Here is a 26,617-nt window from a genome sequence, read left to right on the forward strand (position 1 = left end):
CATTTTCACGAAGAAATTGTTTACTTGTTTCCAGGGTGAACAACTGCGTTGGTTTCTCCAACTACAAGTTTTTCTTCCTTTTCTTGGCTTACTCACTGCTTTACTGTGTATTTATCGTGGCTACCGATCTGCAGTATTTTATCAAGTTTTGGATGGTAAGTTTAACATGTCTGCCTGTGTACAATTACTCTAGAAAAGGATGGTATTTTTCTGGGAAATAACTGTTCACACAATCTAATTGATTGTACGATTAAATTTCAAGAGATAAAGCTCAGAATATTTCAGAAGTCATTTATTTGTCAAAGCTGCAAATGAAATGGATGAAACAGTCAATTACTTAGCAATCATTCTAGTGTGGTTTTGAATTTAAATGCATAATTTTCTTTCTACCTAAATAAATTAGAACCAATCCAGAGATTAAATCTCTTTAAGAAATTTTAGATCTGTACAGAAATCTGTTGATAATTTACAAATTAAAGTGCAATAGGAAAGGGGGTTTTAGATAAAAGCACCAAAATGAAAACTATATAAAATGTATCGTGTTTTCATAACATTTGTTGATTTATTTTGATATACAGTAAACTGAAACTTTTCACACAGCCAACTTCCAGAAATAGCAATGAAAATGAGTGTCATTTTATTATTTGATATCTTCTGCGATTTCTTAATGATCTTTCGTTTGTTTGTGGATTCACAAACTAATGGAACCATTCATTCCAATTTTAAATATGTTCCACACGACCATGGGGCAAATATCTTGGAGCCTCCAGTTCTACAGCAGTGCCACCTTCCCTTGACATGAGAACAAGGCTTAGTGTTGCTGCTGTGTTGTCCAGCCCTTATTCTTGAATCAAACGTTGTTAGCCATATTATTGTAATTCATTGTAATTTCCACTGCCAGTGAGAGTCATTCCCATGATAGGTAATTTGTTAATATTACAGTAATGAACCTTTATGAGATAGAAGTCACATGAAGAAAAAGGGCCTCATAGTATTGATGGATGTGAGGCAAAACTGAGGCCTGAATTAACTTTTTCTGGTTGTAACATAATGGACAGCATTGTAGGTCTCTTTATGCCTTTAAAGAGGGAACTCATTCCATCACCGAGAGTCATAGAGTCATAGAGTGATACAGTGCGGAAACGGGCCCTTTGGCCCAACTTGCCCACACCGGCCAATGTCTCAGCTACACTAGTCACACCTTCCCACATTTGGCCTATATCCCTCCAAACTTGTCCTATTCATGTACCGGTCTAACTGTTTCTCAAACGTTGTGATAGTCCCTGACTCAACTACCTCCTCTGGCAGCTTGTTCCATACACCCACTACCCTTCGTGTGAAAAAGTTACCACTCAGATTCCTATTAAATCTTTTCCCTTAAACCTATGTCCTCAGGTCCTCGATTCACCTACTCTGGGCAAGAGACTCTGTGTTTCTACTCGATTTATTTCTCTCATGATTTTATAATGATGATTAGAAATGTATGCTTTTCAGTGGTTTTTTAAATAATTTATTTCATATTGATGAACCTGAAAAAGTTGTCATCTGGGACTTTCAGTATCGCATAGCCCTTCCACCCATTGGAACCCATCTAATTTGAGAACCATTAATCACGATATATTTGTGGAAAACACCTGGGCTAATATGGCATGGGTGACTTGATGCTTTGTCTGGAAAGATCCAGACATATTAAAATTAATAATGGTGATGACCTTCACTGGTGCAAGGGTGTCAGGGGTTATGGGCAAAGGCAGGAGAATGGGTTGAAAAGGGATAGAGAGATTAGCCATGATTGAATGGCGGAGTAGACTTGATGGGCCGAATGGCCTAATTCTGCCCCATGAACTTATGAACCATACTGCGGTACTGGATTAAGCCACAGGGATTTGGTCTAAAGTTAACATATTTCCTGATAAATTCTGGGAGAATGTGCATCATTGATGCAATGGCAGAAATCTTTAAATAAAGCCATTTTTGTCGGTAGACCCGGGCAGCTAGTGCATCCGAAGCCTGACTAAGAAATTTAAGAGTGGTGAAACATTAAACTATCTGTTTTCTTTTAAAAGATTGACTCTTGTTCCTTCACCCTGCCGAATATTCTGTTTCCCCGTTGAGGTAATGTAAAAAGTAACTATGCTAGTAATGAATGTATTAGGTAGGACACTTCGAACTTGCAGTTTATTGTGACTGCAAGTCAGGTCGGGGGGAGTTCTCTCCGCCATGGGTACCATGTAATCCCGTGCTACCTGCTCCATGGTCGCGTAGTTGGCGACTAAACCGTCTCCCCCACCTGGTTTGCCAGGTGAGGAGGGGGCTGTGGACCCCCAGCAGGACCAAAAACAAGACCTGTTAAAGGCCGGATGAGCTCCTAGCGAGCCAACGGCCATCCACACCAGTAGACATTGCGATCACTGTCGTACATAGCATTGTAAGGCACCGTGCCTGTTGATGTTTTCAACTATGATGATGATGATGATTTATTGTGATGCAGTCTTTTGGGACCACATACATATGGCTTATTTCAGAAGACCTAGTAGGAAAATTTACATTTTATGTTTTCGTAAGATCATAAGTGATAGGAGCTGAATTAGGACATTCAGCCCATCAAGTCTACTTCTCCATTCAATCATGGCTCTCTCCCTCCTAACCCCATCTATCCTGCCTTCTCCCCATAACTTCTGACACCCGTATTAATCAAAAATCTATCTATCTCTGCCTTAAATATATCCATTGACTTGGCCTCCACAGCCTTCTGTGGCAAAGGTTTCCACAGATTCACCACCATCTGACTAAAGAAATTCCTCCTCATCTCCTTCCTAAAAGAACATCCTTTAATTCTGAGGCTATGACCTCTAGTCCTAGACTCTCCTTAACAAATAAAACAAATTTCCTTCACAACCTCTTTCTTTTAAGGAATCTTGTTAGACCAAATATATTTCACACACTTTAAACTATATGAACAGTATGAAAATAGGAATAAGATTCCTATAATTTTGGATCTATACATTCAATATGCATCAGTGTGTAGGAAACGACCAGTGGCTCCATTTAATTAATCCCATTGCAGTCTAATATATTAAAAAAACAAGATAATATATGGAACTTTTATGTACAATTATTCACATGGAATTCTAATTTTGTTTTCCACAGTGCGAGCCACTTTTGTTTCTTATGTTCTGAACAGTAATCAGACATGTGGTTTAAAATCCCATAATCAGAATCAGAATCAGAATGCTTTATTCTGATTCTGAGTCTGATTATAGGATTTGACAAGAAACCAAATTTGTGTTTTTTTGTGACTTCATCTTGTTCTATATCCACCCTCTCTTCCCACCCCTATCCCTCCACCTTTCCTTTTGAACATAAATGATTCAGTGGTATTATTTTGAAAAGCAGGTATTTCTTCCCAGTGTCTAGACATATTGTTCCACTCAACCAACATCTACAAAGGGAACATTGTAGATCAAAGATAGACACAAAAAGCTGGAGTACAGGCAGCATCTCTGGAGAGAAGGAATGGGTGACGTTTTGGGTGGAGACCCTTCTTCAGACTGGTTAGGGATAAAGGAAACGAGAGATATAGACGGTGATGTGGAGAGATAAAGAACATTGAATGAAAGATATGCAAAAAAGGATGATAAAGGAACCAGGCCATTGTAAGCTGTTTGTAGGATGAAAATGAGAAGCTAGTACAACTTGGGTGGGGGAGGGATAGGGAGAGAGGGAATGCCGGGGCTACCTGAAGTGAGAGAAATCAATATTCATACAACTGGGCTGTAAGCTGCCCAAGCAAAATATGAGATGTCGTTCCTCCAATTTGCATTTAGCCTCACTCTGACAATGGAGGAGACTGAGGACAGAAAGGTCTGTGTAGGAATGGGAAGGAAAATTAAAGTGTCCAGCAACCGGGAAATCAGGTTGATTCACTCTGAGCGAAGGTGTTCCATGAAATGATCGCCCAGTCTGCGTTTGTTCTCGCCGATGTATAAGAGCCCACATCTTGAACAACAGATACAGTAGATGAGGTTGGAGGTGGTGCAAGTGAACCTCTGTCTTACTTGAAAGGACTATCGGGGTCCCTGGACGGAGTCGAGGGAGGGGGTATAGTGACAAGTGTTGCGGTTGCAGGAGAAGGTACCCGGGGAGGGGGTGGTTTGGGTGGGATGGGATGGGATGAGTTAATCAAGGAGTTGCGGAGAGAATGGTTTCTGCGGAAGGCGGAAAGGCGTGGAGATGGGAAAATGTGGCTAGTGGTGGGATCCCATTGGAGGTAGCGGAAATTTTGGAGGATGATGTGTTGTATGCGACGGCTGATGGGATGGAAGCTATGGAGTAGGGGAACTCTGTCTCTGTTGCGACTTTGGGGAGGGGGGGCAAGGGCGGAGCTGCAGGGTACAGAGGAGACACGAGTGAGGGCCTGATTTATGATGGGAAAGGGGAACCCCCATTCCCTAGAGAATGAGGACATCTCGGATGTTCTAGTATGGAACACCTCATCTTGGGAGCAGGTGCGGTGTAGACGGAGGAATTGGGAGTAGGGGATAAAGTCTTTGTAGGAAGCAGGGTGGGAAGAAGTGTAGTCGAGATAGTTGTGGGAGTCAGTGTGTTTGTAATAGACATCAATCAATAGTCTATTTCTTGTGATGGAGACTGTGAGATCAAGAAAGGGGAGGGAGGTGTCAGAGATGGCCCAAGTAAATTTGAGTGCAGGATGAAAATTGGTGGTGAAATTGATGAAGTCCATGAGCTCTGCATGGGTGCAGGAGGTAGCACTGATGTAGTCATCAATGTAACGGAGATAGAGTTTGGTGATAGGGCCAGTGTGCACCTGGAACTGGGATTGTTCAACGTACCCTACAAAGAAGCAGGCATAGCTGGGACCCATGCGGGTGCCCATAGCTAATTCTTCGACTTGGAGGAAGTGGGAGGTCTAAATTGTAGATCAATCTGGCATTGCTGTTGTGGAAGCTTGCTGTGCACAAATTGGCTGCTAACTTTCCTGCAGTATGGCAATAAATGCACTTTAAACACTATTTCCATGACTGGAAGGCATATTGAGAGAGCCTGAGGTTGCAAAAGGTGCTTCTATAAACACAAGCATTTTTAGCTGTCGACATAAGGCACTTTCTCTGGTTATTTCTTGATTTGTTTATTTTATCAATTCTAACTTGTTCTATTTTTATTGATTTCCTCCATCCACTTTCACCTCTTTTGATGACGTCCCTCTTTTCAAGGATGGAATTCTAATTAAGCGCCTGAAGGAATATTGGGTAGGAATCCAAATTCTTGATCGGCCCCATTTCCCTGACAGAAATTGATTATCGATTAGCACCATTTTAACACACTCCATTTTTGATTTATAATGCTGCAGCAAACTTATTGGAGCAAAATAGTCTCTGCCTCTTTGGTAATGTTGAAATAGTGTGATATGGTGGTCGTGTTGTTGCTGTAAGCTGTGCTAACCCAATACTATTTTTGTTTTTGCTGGCTTTAGTGTCATCCTGCATGCAGTCAGTTCTAAACACTTTACAGCTAGAGAACATGTAGGACTTATCAAAGAAGGTTATGTCACCTTCTATTAGCTATCTAAGCAGGCAAGAAATCTGGTGAATTTGCAGTTTAAGCATTCAACTTCAGCAACCTGCATTTGTGATGTATTTGTGATACCTTTAGAACAGTTATATATCCCAATGGCAACACAGTTTAAATTGTGATAGCAGAGATGCAGAATTATCTTTGAATCTGATAGAAAAGACAACCACCAGTATGCCACTCTTCACAAAAATGGCATCAGGAATCCACACATGACCAACTTAATCAAGAAACCTTTGTTCCATATTGAACACTTGCTGTTGGTCTGCAGAATGAGGCCACAACATACTTGAGGAACAGCATCTCATATTTTGCTGGATTGGCTCGCAACCCAATGGTATTTACATTGAATTCACTAATTTTCGGTAAATAATGTGCAAAACACCCCACCCTCCTTTCCCACTCCCCACCCTTTCCCCCCCCTCTCTTCCCTGTGCCTCTATTGGACTCACACCCATTTCTACCTTCCCCTTCCACTTCCACCTACACTTCTTCCTCCGGCTTCACAATTTATAATTCTTCTATCTTTATCTCACACTTTTTGTCTTTTCAACTTTGGCCTTTGTCTAACCATCTGCCCATCAAATATCCGCCTCACCTATATCCACTTATCACTTGCCAGACTTTGTTAGTTTTAATTTTAGAGAAACAGCATGGAAACAGACTCTTCGGCCCACTGAGTCCATGCCGACCATCAATCACCTGTACACTAGTTCTACCCTACACAGTAGAGACAATTTTTACAGATGCCAATTAACCTACAAACTTGCGTGTTTTTAGAATGTGGGAGGAAAATGGAGCACCCGGAGATAACCCATGTGGTCACAGGCAGTACATGCTAACTCCATACAGACAACACCACATTCAGGATCGAACCAGGGACTCTTGGACTGTAAGGCAGCAACTCTACTGCTATGCCACTGTGCTGCCACTCCTTTCCAGATTTCACCCCCACCTTCCCCACCACAATCAATCTGAAGAAGAATCCCGACCTGAAATATCCCCTATCATAGATGCTGCTGCACCCGCTGAGTTTCACCAGCATTTTTGTGCACCTTCGATTTTCCAGCATCTGCAGTTCCTTCTTAAACATCCCCTATCCATGTTCCCCAGAGTTGCTGCCTGACCCGTTGATTTACTCCAGCACTTTGTGTCTTTTTTTCCCCACTTAAGGTTTACCCAATAATAGCTACTCCCAATTAACTCTCACTAACTCTTATCTAATAATGCTGTAACCTGCCTTATTCTGATTTAGTATCTTCGTCCAAGGTCCAGACTTATCCTTATTCATCTTAAAACATGCATGGATGTGATCACTGTTCAAAAAATGCTCTTCCATTCATGATCTTCCAAGGATATCTGGCCAAGATTATCATTGCACATTTGACACAATTTTCACAAAAGACTCACTTCAAATGATGTCCATCCAATGTTTGTTGGTACCAGTAATGCTAACACTGGACAAATATGTGGAGATATACCAAATGCAACTATAGCATACTGTAGCAAATTGCAAGAAAATACACTAGCCTGACAAAATGCTTCAGAGCAGTGTTCTTCCATCTGTTTTTGTATTATTTATATTTGCAAAGTGACTGAACGAACAACTGATCCCAATGATGTGGGAAGAACAACGTTATGGAAATAGATATAATAATAATAATAATAAATTTTATTTATGGGCGCCTTTCAAGAGTCTCAAGGACACCTTACAAAAATTTAGCAGGTAGAGGAAAAACATGTAAGGGGAATTAAATAAATAGTAGAGACATGACTAGTACACAAAGTAAAGACAGAATTCAATACAAAACACAATATGAGGCAATTAATGCACAGATGAAATGGGAGGGGGAAGGCTAAGGCTTCTGTCTAGGCTAAGGCTAAGCCTGTCTAGGCTAAGATTCCTGATAAGTGTATAATTTTAGCGCTTTTATATTCATTTCCATTCTTAGGTTCCAAAACACAATTGACCTCTCTTAACTTCATTAGCTTTCAAAGGAAAGTACACGTCAAACTAAATTGTAACTTTTTAGGAAGGAGCATTGACAGTAACATGTTTCATCTCATGATTGTGCAAACAACATGCTGTGGTGATGGCAGTGGCGAGGTCCAGGTTTAACCTCACTAATTGCAGTCATAGTGAGTCACAGTCATACAGCACGGAAACGGGCTCTCCGGCTCAACTTGCCCACGTCGATCAACATGCCTGATCTACATTACTCCCACCTGCCTGCTTTTGGCGTGCTCTATTACTACCTTATCCATGTACCTGTCGAAATGTTTCTTAAATATTGCGATATTACCTGCCCCAAATACCTCCTCCAGTAGCTTGTTCCATACACTTATCACCCGTTGTATAAATAATTACCCCTTAGGTTCCCATTAAATCTCCTCCCCCCCCCACCCACACACACACACCTTAAACATACTGTATGTCCAATAGTTCTCGATTCTCCTTGCAGTGTTTCAGATTTTAGGCTTCTCACTTTTAAAGTGAATTCCTCACTTAGAAGGGAGCAGAAATGGACAGATTAGACCTGCTCTAAATCTTGCAAGATTAGGTCATGAAGAGGACAATGTTAGAGAATAATCTAGTCGAAATGATCTTTGTTTAAAGGATATGGACATTGAGATTTTGATTCATGGAGCAATCAGAACTAGATTTTATACCATTCAGAATTGAATGCAGGAGGCACATTTTCACTAACAACAGAGGAAATCTGGAACTCTTTCATACTCTCATCTAAAGGATAATAACTGCTGGGTTAATTGAAATTGTTATGAGCCATAAATAGGTTTCTTTTGAGCGTAGGATGTTTATGTTTATTAATCAGAGGTCAGTTGGTTGTAGTTGAGGTACAAATTAGTAGAATGTCTTGCATAGTGGAATGGCCTATTCTTGCTCCTTATATGCCTGAAAAAGATGGGAAAACATTAAAACCAGATCTGTTGCTGTAGTCGACAAAAATGCTGGAGAAACTCAGTGGGTGCAGCAGCATCTATGGAGCGAAGGAAATAGGCAACGTTTCGGGCCGAAACCCTTCTTCAGACTCATGTGGGGTGGGGGGGGGGGGGGGAGAAGAAAGGAGAATGGAAGAGGAGGAGCCCAAGGGCTGAGGGAGAGCTGAGAAGGGGAGGAGACAGCAAGAGCTACCGGAAATTGGATAAGTCAATGTTTATGCCGCTAGGGTGCAAACTGCCCAAGCGGAATGTGAGGTGCTGCTCCTCCAATTTCTGGTGGTGCTCACTCTGACCATGGAGGAGACCCAGGCCAGAGAGGTCGGATTCGGAATGGGAGGGGGAGTTGAAGTGCTGAGCCACCGGGAGATCAGGTTGGTTAAAGCGGACCAAGCGGAGGTGTTCGACGAAACGATCGCTAAGCCTATGCTTGGTCTCACCGATGTAGATCAGCTGACATCTAGAGCAGCGGATGCAATAGATGTGGTTGGAGGAGATGCAGGCGCACCTGGAACGAATGTTTGGGTCCTTGAATGCAGTCGAGTGGGGAGGTAAAGGGACAAGTGTAGCATCTCTTGCGGTTGCAAGGGAAAGTGCCCGGGGAGGGGGTGGTGCTGGAGGGAAGGGAAGAATTGACCAGAGAGTTACGGAGGGAGCGATCTTTGCGGAAAGCAGACGGGGGGGGGGGGAGATGTGGTGAGTGGTGGGGTCACGTTGGAGGTGGTGAAACTGACGGAGGACTATTTGGTGTATGTGACGACTAGTGGTGTGAAAGGTGAAGACTAGGGGGACTCTGCCCTTTTTACGAGTGGGGGGATGGGGAGAGAGAGCAGTATTACAGGGTATGGAAGAGACCCTGGTGAGAGCCTCATCTATAGTAGCGGAGGGGATCCCCCTGTCCCAGAAGAATGAGGACATTTCCGATGCATACGGGGTATGGAAGAGACCCTGGTGAGAAAATGGCATCGGAAATGTCCTCCGGTAGCCCTTGCTGTCAACTCCCTTTCTCAGCTCTCCCTCAGCCCTCGGGCTCTGCTTCTTCCTTTCTCCTTTCTTCTCCTTGCCCCCCCCCCACCCCACCCCACATCAGTCTGAAGAAGGGTTTCGGCCCGAAACGTTGCATATTTCCTTCGCTCCATAGATGCTGCTGCACCCACAGGGTTTCTCCAGCATTTTTGTCTACCTTCAATTTTCCAGCATCTGCAGTTCCTTCTTAAACACTGTTGCTGTAGTATGTAGTTTCAAAATTACGCACAGCAGGTACAACCTTGTTTTCTATGTTCACAGTGTACTGTTACCTTTTTGTTTTTATTCCCCAGAATGGTTTGCCAGATACCCAAGCAAAGTTCCACATCATGTTCCTGTTCTTTGCAGCTGCAATGTTTTCCATCAGCCTGTCCTCTTTGTTTGGCTATCACTGCTGGTTAGTCAGTAAAAACAGGTCTACATTGGGTAAGATAAAAATTCTCGACAATGATCTATTTGAGCTGTTGAATTTTTAAACAGTAAGGTTTGTGAAAATTTGGTTAACCAATAACATAGAAAAAATGAGGTGATCTCAATGTAACTTTGTGATGTTTTCATATTTTGAGTTTGCACGGCTGCAGCAATATTGTGCACAGTAACATAGCCGTTGTTCTCAAAGCTTTAGGGTCATTGTGACAAAGTCCACAGGGAAACCTGTATGCATCAAAACCTCTCTTCCTGACCTGGTGACTGTCTCCTGCTCTTTCCAGCCAGACTCAAAGTTCACCAGGTACCTGTACCTGCAATGAAATTAAAACTGGTCAGTCAGGATGAGACATTGTGAAGACCAGTCATTCTCTATGCCATTGCACCAGCAGAATTCAAACAGGTACAGCACAGAGACCAATAGTGCTATCTCCACTCCCAATCTCTGAGTAGTAATATAGTAGTAACAGGGAAAGATTGCTTTTGTAACAGAGGAGTTGATTTAGTTCTAATAAAAATACAACATGTGACATGGTACATTTACTTTGGTGAGTAGAATGGTCAGTCTCTCTAGTCATTCGATGTGATTGGTCTTTTATCACTGATACCATTTCTTGTCACTCTTCAGCAACGTCTCTTAGGCCTTGTATCCTTTCTGCAGTGTAGTGTCCAAAATGGGCCATGCATCTGCAGAGGTGTTCTGAACATCCATGCCACAGAAGGCTGTGGAGGCCAAATAAATGACAATAGACAATAGGTGCAGCAGTAAACCATTAGGCCCTTCGAAGCAGCACCGCCATTCAATGTGATCATGGCTGATTATCGATTAATCCTGCCTTCTCCCCATATACCCTGACTCCACTATCTTTAAGAGCCCTATCTAGCTCTCTCTTGAAAGTATCCAGAGAACCGGCCTCCTCCGCCCTCTAAGGCAGAGAATTTCACAGACTCACAACTCTCTGTGTGAAAAAGTGTTTCCTCATCTCCGTTCTAAATGGCTTACCCCTTATTCGTAAAATGTGGCGCCTGGTTATGGACTCCACCAACATCGGGAACATGTTTCCTGCCTCTAGCATGTCCAAACACTTAATAATCTTATATGTTTCAATAAGATATCCTCTCATCCTTCTAATCCAGAGTATACAAGCCCAGTCGCTCCATTCTCTCAGCATATGACAATTCCGCCATCCCGGGAATTAACCTTGTGAACCTACGCTGCACTCCCTCAATAGCAAGAATGTCTTTCCTCAAATTTGGGGACCAAAGCTGCACACAATACTCCAGGTGTGGTCTCACTAGGGCCCTATACAACTGCAGAAGGACCTCTACTCCTTTACTCAACACCTCTTGTTATGAAGGCCAATATGCCATTCGCTCTCTTCACTGCCTGCTGTACCTGCATGCTTACTTTCATTGACTGATGAACAAGGACCCCCCAGATCCCATTGTACTTCCCATTTTTCCAACTTGACACCATTTAGATAATAATCTGCCTTCCTGTATTTGCTACCAAAGTGGATAACCTCACATTTATCCACATTAAACTGCATCTGCCATGCATCTGCCCACTCACCCAATCTGTCCAAGTCACCCTGCATTCTCATAGCATCCTCCTCACAGTTCACACTGCCACCCAGCTTTATGTCATCCACAAATTTGCTAACGTTACTTGTAATCCCTTCATCTAAATCATTAACATATATTGTAAAGAGCTGCGGTCCCAGCACCGAGCCTTGCGATAACAATGGATATTGTTAACGCAGAGATTCATAGATTCTTGATTAGTACGGGTGTTAGGGTTATGGGGAAAAGACGAGAATGAGGTTGAGAGGAAAAGATTGATCTGCCATGATTGAATGGTGGAGTAGACTTGATGGGCCAAATGGCCTATTTCTGCTCCTATCGCTTATGAACATCCTTTCTTTTGCACTCTTGAAATCAGTCTGAAGAAGGGTCTTGACCCGAAACATCACCCATTCCATCTCTCCAGAGATGCTACCTGCCCGCTGAGTTACTCCAGTATTTTGTGTCCACCTTTCATGTTTAGAAAGCATATGTTCTCATCCATACCCTTGTCAATTTCAATCATTTTTTCAGGTTGATTTAAATCCTCCACCCTCAATAAATTTCAACCTGTTACACAAGACACTCCCACCACTCTTAACCTTATCAACCTACCGTTCACAATTCCTCCACTGAGTTTCGATATGTTTATGATTTAAATTCCATCTGGCTCACTAACTAATTTCCTGTAGTTATAAAACCAACCTTATGAAGGATGTGAGGGGATCTTGAAGAAACATATAAAATTTTTAAAGAATTGGACAGGCTAGATGCAGAAAAAAAAATTCCCGATGTTGGGGGATTCCAGAACCAGGGGTCACAGATTAAGAATAAGGGTAGGCCATTTAGGGTTGAGATGAGGAAAAACTTTTTCACCAGAGTTGTGAATCTGTGGAATTCTCTGTCACAGAAGGCAGTGGAGGCCCATTCACTGAATGTTTTCAAGAGAAAGTTAGATTTAGCTCTTAGGGCTAAAGGAATCAAGGGATATGGGGAAAAAAACAGGAATGGGGTACTGAATTTAAATGATTAGCCATGATCATATTGAATGGCTCGAAGGGCCGAACGGCCTACTCCTGCACCTATTTTTCCATGTTTCTATGTCTGTGATCTCTTGCATTTCTTCCAACTTTTGCCTCGTCCCTGGTCAGTTTGCATTTATTTACCTGCCCAGGTCTCATTGTTGGAACTTATTTTTCCTCATTGTTAAAACAACCCTTTTTGATCCTCATGTGGATTCCTCCACGTGGCATGTTCCTGGGCCCAATATTATATTTTTGATTGCACTTCTAATACTCATTCTGCATTGAGGGTGTTATAGAAATAAGAAATATTTAACATTTATTTGTGTGTATTTAAACATATGTTGATCACAGTCCATGGATTCTCCAATGGCTACAGCATTTACAGATTTCCCAACTTACAAATTTTGTTCATTTTCCTGGTACCTGTACTTTGAAAATGTCAATTAATATAGCCCTCTAGACTAAATGCATCCTTACACAAATGAGATGTGAGACTATCTTTTTTTTCAAATTCAACCAGAACGTTGTCACTAGCTGCTTTATGCAACACTGTAATGCCAGAATCCAATCCAATCAGGCAATGTTTGTGGTGATGCCAAATGCTTCATTATTGACCATGGCCAGTGTTGGCAGATTATTCTGACAATTTAAAGTGGACATTGCAGTAATAGCAGCGTTTTGCTTTGTAACATCGGTTGTAACTCTAATGCAGCTGACAGCTCATTGGGCAAATGATCATGTTAAATATATTTCATTGCAGAAAGATAAGAAAAGCACAGGATGCAAATGTTCCATGTTCAGAGTATGCTCACAATATACAAAAAGGTCTTTGTATTTTGATATGTGTAGACAGCAACAAAAGACCTGTTATGTTCCATGGAAGAAATGCAACACCTCTGATTTTAATCAGTAGTGCCATTGTACCAAAATCGGAAGCTATACGGGGGAACAGTAACACAGTGTATCACTACATTGTTGTTCAATTACAGGATCAGTACAGGGACCCAAATTATTGATCTGGAGATACCAGTTCAAATCCCGTCAGTGCATTTGTGAATGTAAAATTGAATAATTAATTAAATCTGGAATTAAAAAGTTAGTATCAGTAATTCGATTGCTGTAAAGACTCCTTCTCTGGTTCACAAATGCCAGAGAAAGACATCTGGCCTCTCACCTACAAAAAAATCAGAAAATGCTGGATGCTCCAGCTGGTCAGATGACAGATTAGTTTATTCTCAAAATCCCTTGTACATGTGAAGCTCACAGCAAACAGTGCACATACAATGGCCATAAACACAATGGCAAGTGCAAAACAACAGAATGGTGCAAGATTGTAGTAAAAAATCATTGAGTCATGCAAAAGAATATTGAAGTGCAATAACAGAATAACTGACTGAGGTAGAAATAAGAGTAAGATAACATTGCAGCACCTCCAGGGTTGGGATGTGAAGGAGGTGATTGATTCAGGAGTCGCATTGCAGTAGGGAAGAAGCAGTTCTTAAGTTTGGAGGTCCGTGCTATCCCGTTCCCGCATCTTCTCCCATAAAGGCAGAGGAGAGAACAGGAAATGGCCAGGGTGGCAAGTATCCTTGGCGACACTTCCAGTCTTCCTGATGCAATGCACTGTAAAGATGGGCTGGATGGAAGGCAGCGGCAAGCCTTTGGTGGACTGGGCTGCGCTCACCATGCTGCAGGTTCAGGCAGTCAAAAAACAGAGCTGAAATGCATTCTGTCATAATATTTTCTATAGCACATCTGTAGAAGTTAGACAGAATTCTCATGGACTTGCCAAATATGCTCAGAAAGTAAATACGCTGATGTACTTTCTTGGTCACCCAATGGAAAGAGAAACTTTACTTAATACTTCTAGTCCAAGACCCTTCAACATCCTCGCCAGGCACACTCCAATGTGCTTGTTCAGAAGACAATGAAGAAATAGCCCAACAGCCGCTCATGGCTGGAACTGATATGAATGGGCACTAAATGCTGACACAGATATCAATTACCATGATGTGGACAAGTTTCTCAACATTCTGTTGTCCCCTCATTTATCCCTTCTTCTTTGCTTTACCTGAGATGTTTGAGCCCCTTTAAAACCTTTCAAACCACTGGTGCCTTAAGCCTTCTTTAATTCCCTTCCCACAACTGCTCAGATCTGACCAGGAACTGTAAAGTTAAGGCACCTAAACAAAGTAAGATTATGATTCATCTCACAAAGTTTGAAAAGGCAGACATTAAACTCTGTTCTGCCTCATGCTTTATTGGTGGCTGCACAGAGGAATTAAAATGGTTAGGATGCCCTTTCAAAACTATATTTCTCTCATGGATTTTGTTTTGGTTTCTTGCTTGTTCTGCAGTTAAATGTTGCAAATAGTATGGTGTGAGTTCCATGTGATAACATTAAAATAATGACTCTTATGTTTCAGAGGCCTTCAGGGCACCTGTATTTCGACAAGGACCAGACAAGAATGGGTTTAGCTTGGGCTGCAGCAAGAATATGAAGCAGGTATTTGGCGATGAGAAGAAGTACTGGTTGCTGCCTGTCTTTACAAGGTACAGATCCTGACATCTCCTATCCTCAACAATTCTGACAATTACCACAAATTGGGTCTAGTTTGCTATGTAAATGATTGTTGTAAAACTCCATTGAATATTAGCCTTTTCTGAGAAGCTGAATTTTCTTTTACCTCTATTAATTGATTTAATTTTGGTTTAGTATTTCCCAGAGGCTGCTGTTAAACAATTACACAATGAAAGGTAACCATGGGTGTTGGAAAAGCTGACCAAAAGATGCATTGAAGTAATAGGTTTAAAAGGTTTGCAATGATTTGTGAATACTCCAGTGCGGAAGTGGCCGTTCCAGGATTCCCAGGCCGCTGGGAGGACTCTCCCGACGCCGGAGCAACATCACCCGGCGAGAATGGCCAGGAACATCGGGCCTCCGTAGAGGCAACTGTGGAGGCCTCAATGGGACCGACTATGGGTGAACTGGGGTTGGGGACCGGACTTTGTGCCTTCCCTCATGGTGGGAGCCATTGTGGGGGGATGTTCTATGTGTTAAGACTCTCATTGGTGTTATGTCTGTATTCTTTTTTTGTGTGCTGCAAAATGGCAAAAAGCATTTCACTTCACTACACCTAGGTGTATGTGAATGTGACTAATAAAATGCCTTTGATACTTTGATGCTCTCACTGAATTAAGAGCAAAAGGTGTCTTGGGAAAGATTCCTGAGAGCAATAAGGCAGCTTAAAACAGCAGCATGACACAAAATGCTGGAGTAACTCAGCGGGTCAGGCAGCAGTAACTCAGCTGGACTATTACCTAGAAGACGGAGGAAGGGTATACATCTGAGACAAAATTGTTAAGTTGCACGGATAGAATGGGTTGTGCACACAAGTGAATTTGATAATTGTGTCTGTAAACTCTTACTTACTTATTTACTGCCTATTATGCCTCCTGGGATGTAGGGCAGCAACGAAGGTCCTCCACTCAGTGGTGTTGATTCCTTCAGTTGCTGTTTACATAACATATTTGTTTTACGAGACAGGGTTGTTAGCCCCGTGCTCAACCTCCAACCTGGAGGACCAGTGGATCGCTCTTCGTCTCGCCTCTACCCTTCGACCTGGGAGACCCTTACAGGAGACATATCTCCCGCTGGCATAGCTCATGGGGTCACTACAAGCTCCAGGACCACGACAAGGTTGCAATCCAATGGGGAGAAAACTCTGTTTATAGAAAGACAGTGCTGATATTAACATAGTAGACATCGGCAATTAAATCCCCCATTCACCTTCATTGCAGTAACACAACCTATGGCTGTTTGAGGAAAACAAAAATAAATAAAACCTGTATTTATTAGAATAAATTAATTATAATAATTTTCAATTAAGTTATTTTCAATCTCGACCATGGTCAACCAGCCAGAAGAGATCCCTGCCTGCCCGGCACTATACGTCAGAGACATAGGCTGACTACAGCAGGCACCTCAAAGCACGAGAGCAAAACCTCCAAACCTTCCTCATGATCCTGCAAATCCACTGGCAGGATACGTGAACCATACGTCAGTGTCTTCTCTCAGACCAATGTCCCCAGAAACAAAGTGCTAATTATTCTATCAGCTGCAATGGACTGGCCACATCATTAACATACCTGACCATAAGTTCATAACATTTTAGGAGCAGAATTAGGCCATTCGGCCCAGTAAGTCTACTCCTCCATTCAATGATGGCTGATTTATCTTTCCCTCTCAACCCCATTCTTATCCCCAACAACCCTTAATACCCGTACTAATCAAGAATCTGTATATCTCCACCTTAAAATTATGTGAAAATATCCGATATCAGACTCCAAAACAGACGCTTTATTCTAAACTCTGTCACAGCCAATGGTTACCAGACGGGCAAAGGCAACTAGTCAGAGATGTTCTCATAGAGCCATACAGCATAGGCAGCTTGCTCCATAGGGTGGTAGGTTCCATACACCGTCCACCGTATGTGTAAAAAGGTTGCATCTCGGGTTCCCATCAAATATTTCCCCCCTCACCTTAAACATTTGCCCCTGGTTCTCGATTCCCCTACTCTGGGTAAAAGTGCAGTTTCCATATCTATTCCTATGATCTTGTACGCCTCTATAAGATCACCCCTCATCCTCCTGCACTCCAAGGAATACATTCCGAGCCTGCTCAACCCCACCCTATAGCTCAGCCCGTTGAGTCCTGTTTCTTGTAGCCTTTTAGAAGCATCCCTGCTTAATCTGAATAATTCCTGGCCCTTGGATCATTCTAAAGAGTGCATGTCTGTGTTGAATTATGTTGTATATTATGTCCTTTTATAATTGTAACGCTGCATGGTAAAATAATTCCACTGCACCTTATGGTGCATGTGACAAATACATTTGAACTTTAACTTGAACGAGAGGCATTTAGGGATGACATTGAGAGCCTTGAATCCATTAGATGAAAGTGCACAGAGCTTACCCCTCCCCCAACGGAGACACCAGAAGGAATGCACCAAATTACCCTCTCGCACACCTCATCTAGTACCTCTTGGCTCACCTGTAGCAAAGTTGGTCCTGTATTGGCCTCATCAGCCACCTTAGAAACCAGAGAATTGGAATAGAAATAAGTCATCCTCGATGTCATTGGACTAACTAAGAAGAAGATAGGAGGTGGACGATAAGAAAGACCTTGAGAAAAAAACCCATTTAGACCAAAGGAATGACAGCTGTAGGTGTTTTAGCAGACGTTAGGACTATTAAACCATCAAACAAGTATTTATGTCTTTATGGTGCCCCACGCCCCATCATCCCCCCCCCCCCCCCCCCCCTCCCCCTCCCCCCCCCCCCCCCCCCCTCCAGATCAATGTTTTATGCATTCGAGATTAAACCTAGTTACATAAGTACGGATCCAAAGTTATATATCTCATGTGCATTGTATTTTCCACATCGATATTTTCCAAATTCAAGCCATATTTTCTCTCATTGCAATGGAAGGAATTTGCGATATAAAAAAATAATCTTGGCTGTATGAAGATTACTTAAGGTACAATTTCTGTTAAAATAGAGAGTGAATACTGAAGGACTGAACGTGTCAACTTCTGATATGTGTTGGTGATCAAATACCATTGTAAAGTTGACATCAATCTCATTGAGCAAAGTTACACACCAAATGTGATCATTCAGATCATTGACCCTAAGAAGTTTTTAATTAAACTTGCAGTTTAAATCCAGTTTGGAAACTTGTCACCTTCTGAATGAGATGCCTTTAGCTGGAGAATAATGTTCTACATTTTATATTAGGCAATCATAGGATTAAAGCTTGTGATAGGCAACTAGTTTTAACAGTCCTGAGAACTGCTTGCTCACAGGTTCAAACATGCGCTTCTGAAGGACACAACTCAACACTGGGATGTAAAAGCAGAAAGAAATGTAGGTTTTATTCTTTGAAAATAAATCCAATCATTGTAGAGTTGCAGAGAGAGTCTGTGGTAAACAGTTCTCTGGAACCCAGCAACATAGCAGATTTATCACATGCAAACGGGCACTTTTGTATAACAGTAAAGTTGCACACACACCAGGAAGTTAAAAAGCTATTGGCTTTCCCAACCTCTCCATTTCTCTGGCTAAACAAGATCAACTATCTCACCCGTGTTAGAAGGTAAACGTGAGATCTTCCTGGTTGGTTACTGCAGGTCACCGGGCATTAAATATACCTGTTTATTAAAGGAAAAGCAAAATGTTATTCATATGTAAAAAGGTCTGTTAAATTCATCAAGAATATCAAGATAATGTACTGTAGTCTGTCCTAAAAGTTAGATTATTGCATTATTTTATAAATAAATGGCAATTTATTTTGAATTGAATAATTTCTTATGTTATGTAATTGCAGCTTGGGCGATGGTTGTTCCTTCCCAACATGTTTAGTGAATCAGGACCCAGAGCAACCCACGACTCCATCTGGGCACAACTCAACTGCTAAAAAGTATTTACTTATTTATTATATGATTCCCTGTGGATTTGGAGATTTTCAAAATAGATGTGTTTTTTTTCCTAACTCGGTGACTTAATTTATAAGCACAAGTAATTTTTAAGCTTTCAGTTTTCAATGTTGATTATTAGATCTGTTTTTAAATATTTTATGCAATTAATCTTTGATTGCTGAGGATTTGGTTATGTAATCTCTGTAAAGCATGCGGCATGTGGTAATTAGAGTATTAAATCCATCCTATTCAATGAGTAGGATGGTGAAATGCCCTGGAGGTTTATTCAAAGTACCCTCACAAAGAACCAATCATTTAATCACAATCACAAGTGGGGGGAAACAACAGGTCAAGCAGCATCTATGAAGGGAATGAACAGATGACATTTAAGAGTCTGATGAAGGGTCCCATCGCAAAACATTGCTAGTTCATTCCCTCCACGGATGCTGCCTAACCTGCTGACTTCCTCAAGCACTTAGTGTTTTGCTAAAGGTTCCCGCATCTGCAGTTGCTGGTGTCTCTGTAATCATTTAATCACCTGCTCCAACAGTGTTACTGAAGGCCATCCTTTTCTTGCCAAGCCTTTACGAGAGTCCCAGAACCATCTATTGGGTAGCAACCAGACATGGTCAGATGGAACTTATGACGATGGAAAAGGCAAGCATGGTGAGTTTTTAGAACATTTCAAAATTTAATGAACTTGTCAAAAGGGAACTTGAGGTAGCTCTGGCAGATAAAGTAAAGGAGAATGCAAAGAGATTGTACAAGTGCATTAAGTGCAAAGGAGTAACTAGGGAGAGAATGGGACTCCTCAAAGATCAACAACGGCGTCTATGTGTGGAGGCACAGGAGATATGCAAGGTTTTTAGTTTAGAGACACAGCATGGAAACAGGACCTTTGACCCACCAAGTTGACCATCGATCTCCTGTTCACACTAGTTCAATGTAACCCCACATTCTTATCCACTTCACATATACTGGGGTCAAATTGCTTTTGGATGCGCGAGGGAACCAGAGCACCCAGAGGAAAACCACATAGTCACACAGAGAATGTGCAAACTCCACACAGGCTGCTCCCAAGGTCAGAATCGAACCCGCATCGCTGAAGCTGTGATGCAGTGCACCAGCTGCTCCACTATGCTGCCCTTTTCTATTAAAAGGGATTTCTTGTTGGTCTCTACTACCTGCAGGTAGGAAGGGTGCTTACTATAATTCACTGGCTACATTTAAATTTAGTTTAGTTTAGAGATACAGTATGGAAATTAACCCTTCAGCCCACCAAGTCCATGCTTTGGAAAGTTAATAGTGCTGAATTGAATCTATATTACAGAAGTGTTGAATATCTTAAAATGCATTAAAGTAGATACATCCCCAGGACCTGATCGAGGGTATAGGACATTGTCGGAAGCTAGGAAAAAAATAATGGGGCAACTGGCAGAGATATCTTTATCAGTGAAAGTCACAGACAAAGTGGGGGGTAGATTGAAGGGTGGCTGATGTTATGTCATTAATTAAGAAGTCTGCAAGGTAAAGCATAGGAACTACAGACTTTACATCAGTGGTGGGAATTTTGAGTTAGCATCTACTTGAATTTGGAAAGATAGGGATTGATTGGGGATAGTCAGAGTGACTGTGTGTGGGGAGTTGTGTCTCAACGATTTGATTGAGTTTGTTGTACAGGAGACCAGGTAGATTGATGGTAGACGTTGTCGGCATGGAGTTTGGCCTTTGAAAGGGTACTGCATCCGGAAGTGGCAGCTCTGCACAAGCAGCTGTGGCTCACCTGCAGTCCGTCTGTCTTTTTCTTTTTTTTTGTTTTCTTTTGTCTTGTTGGACGTATGTTTTAGTTTATTTTTAGTTGTGTATGTGTGGGGGGCGGGGGAAACATGTTTTAGTCTCTTCCTTCGGGGGGATGCGACATTTTCTTTGTCGTATCTCCGTCTCCGTCTGCGCTGAGGCCTAATCGCGGAGCTGGCAGCCTCCAACTGGGACCAACCACGAGGCTCCGGAGGCAGACCCAGGACTTACCATTGCAAAGCTGGCCGACTTCAGGACTGTGGTGGTGCTGCGGCGGTGGCCAGACTTCGGAGCCTCGGAGGCTTCGGCCGAGGGCCCAGTGGACAACAACATCGGGAGCTCGCAGGTCCCAGGTTCTCCGGAGCTCCCGCAACAACAGCTTCGTCCGCTGGACTGGAGGGTGGCAGCTTCGTCCACCCCTGGCCACGGAGTTTGAACCGGCCTGTTCGCGGAGCTCGGATTCGGCCGCGGGGCTTACCATCACCCGGCGGGGGGCCCAACATCGAAACCCTGGATCGCCTCAAAGTAGAGGGAGAACAAGGAAGGAAGAGACAAGGACTTTAAGCCTTCCATCACAGTGAGGAGGTGCCAGGTCTCACTGTTGTGGATGTTAAACTGTGTTCATTGTGTGTTCTGTTATTTTATTCTCTGTCATGACTTTATGGTGGGATGGTCTGGAAGGATACGTTGCATGGGATTCAGGCCAAGCTAGCCAATGGGATTAAAATTGGTTTTATGGCCTTAAGTGACGGAGGATGGTGGCAGAGAGTTGTTTTTCAGACTGGAAGCCTGTAACAAGTGGGGTAACACGTTGTGATGAGGCATTTGGCACTCTTCTTCATCCATCAGGGACAGCAGTTGGGGTGTCATGTTGTAGCTGTGCAAGACTAGTAAGGCCACATTTGGAGTACTGAGTACAGTTCTGGTCACTCTGCAATAGGAAGGATGTCATTAAACTGGAATGGATGCAAAAAAAAATTTGCAAGGTTGTTCCCATGTCAGGAGGGTTTTAGTTTAAAAGAAAGGATGCAAGAGCTGAAACATCTTTTCCTGAAGTATGAGAGGCTGAGGGTGACCTTGCAGAGGTTTATAAATTCCTGAGGGGCATAGATAAAATTAATAGCCTAATGCCCCTGTCCCACTTAGGAAATCTGAATTAAAACCTCTGAAGACTTTGCGCCCCACCCAAGGTTTCCGTGCAGTTCCCGGAGATTTTTGTCAGTCTCCCTAATGGTCGAAAGTGGTTTCCGCTTCTTCTATGTTCCAGCGATTATTTCAAAAAATTCAAAAACCGGTCGCGACTAAAAATAGGTTGCCGTTTTATAAACCGGTAATTTTTTAGTCGAAGCCGGTTGTGATGCTAGTTGAAGGTGGTTGCCGGAGGTTGCAGGTAGTGGAAGGTCTTACCTTTTGAATTTTTCAAAAACCTCTGGGAACCGCACGGAAACCTTTACGTTACAGCCTTATTTAAAAATGGATTACATTCTTTTTTTTAATCATCAATCCACGCACAATCCACGCACAATACCCCAGAGTGAAGAAGCGAAAACAGCTGTCTAGAAATGTTTGCTAAGTAATTAAAAAGAAATAACTGAAATATATTTACATAAGTATTCAGACCCTTTGCTATGACACTCAAAATTGAGCTTAGGTTCATCCTGTTTCCATTGATTATCCTTGAGATGTTTCTACAACTTGATTGGAGTCCACCAGTGGTAAATTAAATTGATTGGACATGATTTGGAAAGGCACACAGCTGTCTATATCAGGTCCCGCAGTTGACAGTGTATGTCAGAGCAGAAACCAAGCCATGAAGACAAAGGAATTGTCCGTAGACCTCCGAGACAGGATTGTGTCGAAACACAGATCTGGGAAAGGGTATAAAACAATTTCTGCAGCGTTGCAGGTCCCGAAGAGCACAGTGGCCTCCGTCATTCTTAAATGGAAGAATTTTGGAACCACCAGGACTCATCATAGAGCTGGCCGCCCGGCCAAACTGAGCAATCGGGGGAGAAGGGCCTTGGTCATGGAGGTGACCAAGAACCCAATGGTTTTTCTGACAGAGCTCCAGAGTTCCTCTGTGGAGATGGGAGAACTTTCCAGAAGGACAACTATATCTGCAGCACTCCACCAATCAGGGCTTTATGGTAGAGTGGCCAGACGGAAGCCACTCCTCAGTAAAAGGCACATGGCAGCCAGCTTGGAGTTTGGAGAGCACCTAAAGGACTCTCAGATTATGAGAAACAAGATTCTCTTGTCTGATGAAACCAAGATTGAACTGAATGCCAAGCGTCACGTCTGGGGGAAACCATGCACCGCTCATCACCTGGCTAATACCATGGTGAAGCATGGTGGTGGCAGCATCATGCTGTGGGGATGTTTTTCAGCGGCAGGAACTGGGAGACTAGTCAGGATGGAGTGAAAGATGAACGGAGCAAAGTATAGAGAGATCCTTGATGAAAACCTGCTTCAGTGCTTTATGGACTTCAGGCTGGGGTGGAGGACTTCCAACAGGACAATGACCCTTAGCACACAGCCAAGACAACGCAGGAGTGGCTTTGTGACAAGTCTGTGAATGTCTTTGAGTGGCCCAGCCAGAGCCCAGACTTGAACCCAATCGAACATCTCTGGAGGTATCTGAAAATAGCTGTGCATCGACACTCCCCATCCAACCTGACAGAGCTTGAGAGGATCTGCAGAGAAGAATGGGAGAAATTACCCAAATACAGGTGTGCCAAGCTTGTAAGCTCTGGAAAAAGGTCTTGTGGACAGATGAGACGAAGATTAACATATGGCAAGATGGCAAGAGCAAAATATGGAGGAGAGAAGGAACTGCCCAAGATCCGAAGCATACCATGTTATGTATGAAACACAGTGGTGGGGGTGTATGGCTGCTGAAGGTACTGGCTCACTGATCTCCATTGATGATACACCCGCTGATGGTAGTAGCATAATGAATTCTGAAGTGGATAGACACATCCTATCTTATCAAGTTCAAACAAATGCCTCAAAACTCATTGTGCAGCGGTTCATTCTGCAGCACTACAATGATCCCAAACATGCTGCTAAGCAACTAAGGAGTTTTTCAAAGCTAAAAAGAATGGTCAAGTCAATCACCAGATCTGAACCCAATTCAGCATGCCTTCTTTTTGCTGAAGAGAAAACTGTAGGGGACTACCCCCCATAACAAGCATAAGCTACAGATGGCTGCAATGCAGGCCTGACAGAGCATCAGCAGAGAAGACACCCAGCAACTAGTGATGCTCATGAATCGCAGACTTCAAGCAGTCATTGGATGCAAAGTATATGCAACATAGAAACATAGAAAATAGGTGCAGGAGTAGGGTATTCGGCCCTTCGAGCCTGCACCGCCATTCAATATGATCATGGCTGATCATCCAACTCCTGTACCTGCCTTCTCTCCATACCCCCTGATCCCTTTAACCACAAGGACCACATCTCCCTCTTAAATATAGCCAATGAACTGGCCTCAACTACCTTCTGTGGCAGAGAATTCCACAGATTCACCACTCTCTGTGTGAAAAAAGGTTTTTTCATTTCAGTCCTAAAAGACTTCCCCCTTATCCTTAAACTGTGAACCCTTGTTCTGGACTTCCCCAACATCGGGAACAATCTTCCTGCATCTAGCCTGTCCAACCCCTTAAGAATTTTGTAAGTTTTTATAAGATCCCCCCTCAATCTTCTAAATTCTAGCGAGTACAAGCCGAGTCTATCCAGTCTATCTTCATATGAAAGTCCTGACATCCCAGGAATCAGTCTGGTGAAACTTCTCGGCACTCCCTCTATGGCAAGAATGTCTTTCCTCAGATTAAGAGACCAAAACTGTACGCAATACTCCAGGTGTGGTCTCACCAATACCCTGTACAACTGCAGTAGAACCTCTCTGCTCCTATACTCAAAAACTCTTGCTATGAATGCCAACATACCATTCGCTTTCTTCACTGCCTGCTGCACCTGCATGCCCACTTTCAATGACTGGTGTACCATGACACCCAGGTCTCGTTGCATCTCCCCTTTTCCTAATCTGCCACCATTCAGATAATAGTCTACTTTCCTGTTTTTGTCACCAAAGTGAATAACCTCACTTTTACCCACATTATACTGCATCTGCCATGCATTTGCCCACTCATCCAACCTATCCAAGTCACCTTGCAGCCTCCTAGCATCCTCCTCACAGCTAACACTGCCCCCCAGCTTTGTGTCATCCGCAAACCTGGAGATGTTGCATTCAATTCCCTCGTCCAGATCATTAGTCTATATTACTAAAAGTCTGTTCTTGACCGGTTTTGGCCAACTGTGCTGCGATTTCCTAGAGAACGCCGCCACCTACGGCTGTCATTTTTGGCCACCTTGCTCAGAGACCTCCTCCGCCGCATGTGTGCCGAGGATTTTTCCCGTCGATTAAAAATGACAGAGATATTAATGTTTTTACAAAATTCCCCATTCTCTCTGCTGCCCCCGCTGGCAGCAGGGGGGAGGGACTATAAAGCCAGGAAGTGGTGTGCCACACAGTCTCTTTAAGATGGAGGAAGGCAGAGGGTTACGTTTCTCTGAGCTGTGAATAACACTGAACACATGTCAACTCAAATGTAAGTGCCCTTAGTGGTTCTAAAGCTTGTAAAAAAATGACTATTGGCTCCAAAGCTTGCAAAAAAAATGACTATTGGTTCTAAAGCTTGCAAAATAAATGTCTATTGGTTCTAAAATGGTTCATACTAGCACTCCAGAAAGGCCCCCCCCCCCCCCCCCCCCTTGGCTTGGGTGTGGCTTGAAGTTGAAAGACACCACTTACTGCAAATGTTGGCATGAAGTTGAAAGGCGCTACTTACTGCAAATGGTGGCTTGGGAGCTTTGGCTTGCAGTTGAAAGGCAGTACTTACTGCAAATGATGGCTTGGGTGTGGCTTGAAGTTGAAAGGCACTACTTACTGCAAATGGTGGCTTGGGTGCTTTGGCTTGAAGTTGAAAGCACTACTTACTGCAAATGGTGGCTTGGGAGCTTTGGTTTGAAGTTGAAATGCACTATTACTGCAAATAGTGGCTTGGGAGCTTTGACGAAGTTGAAAGGCACTACTTCCTGCAAATGATGGCTTGGGTGTGGCTTGAAGTTGAAAGGCACTCCCTACTGCAAATGGGGTGCGTGGGTGCATTGGCCTGAAGTTGAAAGGCACTACTTACTGCAAATTGTGGCTTGAAGTTGAAAGGCACTACTTACTGCAAATGGTGGCATGAAGTTGAAAGGCACTACTTACTGCAAATGGTGGCTTGGGTGCTTTGGCTTGCAGTTGAAAGACAGTACTTACTGCAAATGGTGGCTTGGGTGCAATGGCTTGAAGTTGAAAGGCATTACTTACTGCAAATGGTGGCATGAAGTTGAAAGGCACTACTTACTGCAAATGGTGGCTTGGGTGCTTTGGCTTGAAGTTGAAAGCACTACTTACTGCAAATGGTGGCTTGGGAGCTTTGGTTTGAAGTTGAAAGGCACTACTTACTGCAAATGGTGGCTTGGGAGCTTTGGCTTGAAGTTGAAATGTACTATTACTGCAAATGGTGGCTTGGTTGCTTTGGCTTGAAGTTGAAAGGCACTACTTACTGCAAATGGTCGCTTGGGAGCTTTGAAGTTGAAAGACACTACTTCCTGCAAATGATGGCTTGGGTGTGGCTTGAAGTTGAAAGACACCACTTACTGCAAATGGTGGCATGAAGTTGAAAGGCACTACTTACTGCAAAAGGT

The 26,617-nt window shown here is 43.0% G+C and overlaps 1 protein-coding gene across 2 annotated transcripts in view; it reads left to right on the forward strand.

Moving 5' to 3' along the window:
- Nucleotides 1–26,617, forward strand: part of zdhhc2 (zinc finger DHHC-type palmitoyltransferase 2) — a 70,469-nt gene that overhangs the window by 27,259 nt on the left and 16,593 nt on the right. For both annotated transcript variants that reach the window (XM_033029307.1, XM_033029299.1), the window contains exons 7-11: nt 35–155; nt 9,870–10,002; nt 15,017–15,143; nt 18,976–19,068; nt 19,617–19,732. In XM_033029307.1, the coding sequence (XP_032885198.1) occupies nt 35–155; nt 9,870–10,002; nt 15,017–15,143; nt 18,976–19,068; nt 19,617–19,732 (590 nt within the window). The remainder of the gene's footprint in view (nt 1–34; nt 156–9,869; nt 10,003–15,016; nt 15,144–18,975; nt 19,069–19,616; nt 19,733–26,617) is intronic.

This window comes from Amblyraja radiata, chromosome 1 (assembly GCF_010909765.2).
Source record: "Amblyraja radiata isolate CabotCenter1 chromosome 1, sAmbRad1.1.pri, whole genome shotgun sequence".
NCBI classification, from domain to species: Eukaryota; Metazoa; Chordata; class Chondrichthyes; order Rajiformes; family Rajidae; genus Amblyraja; species Amblyraja radiata.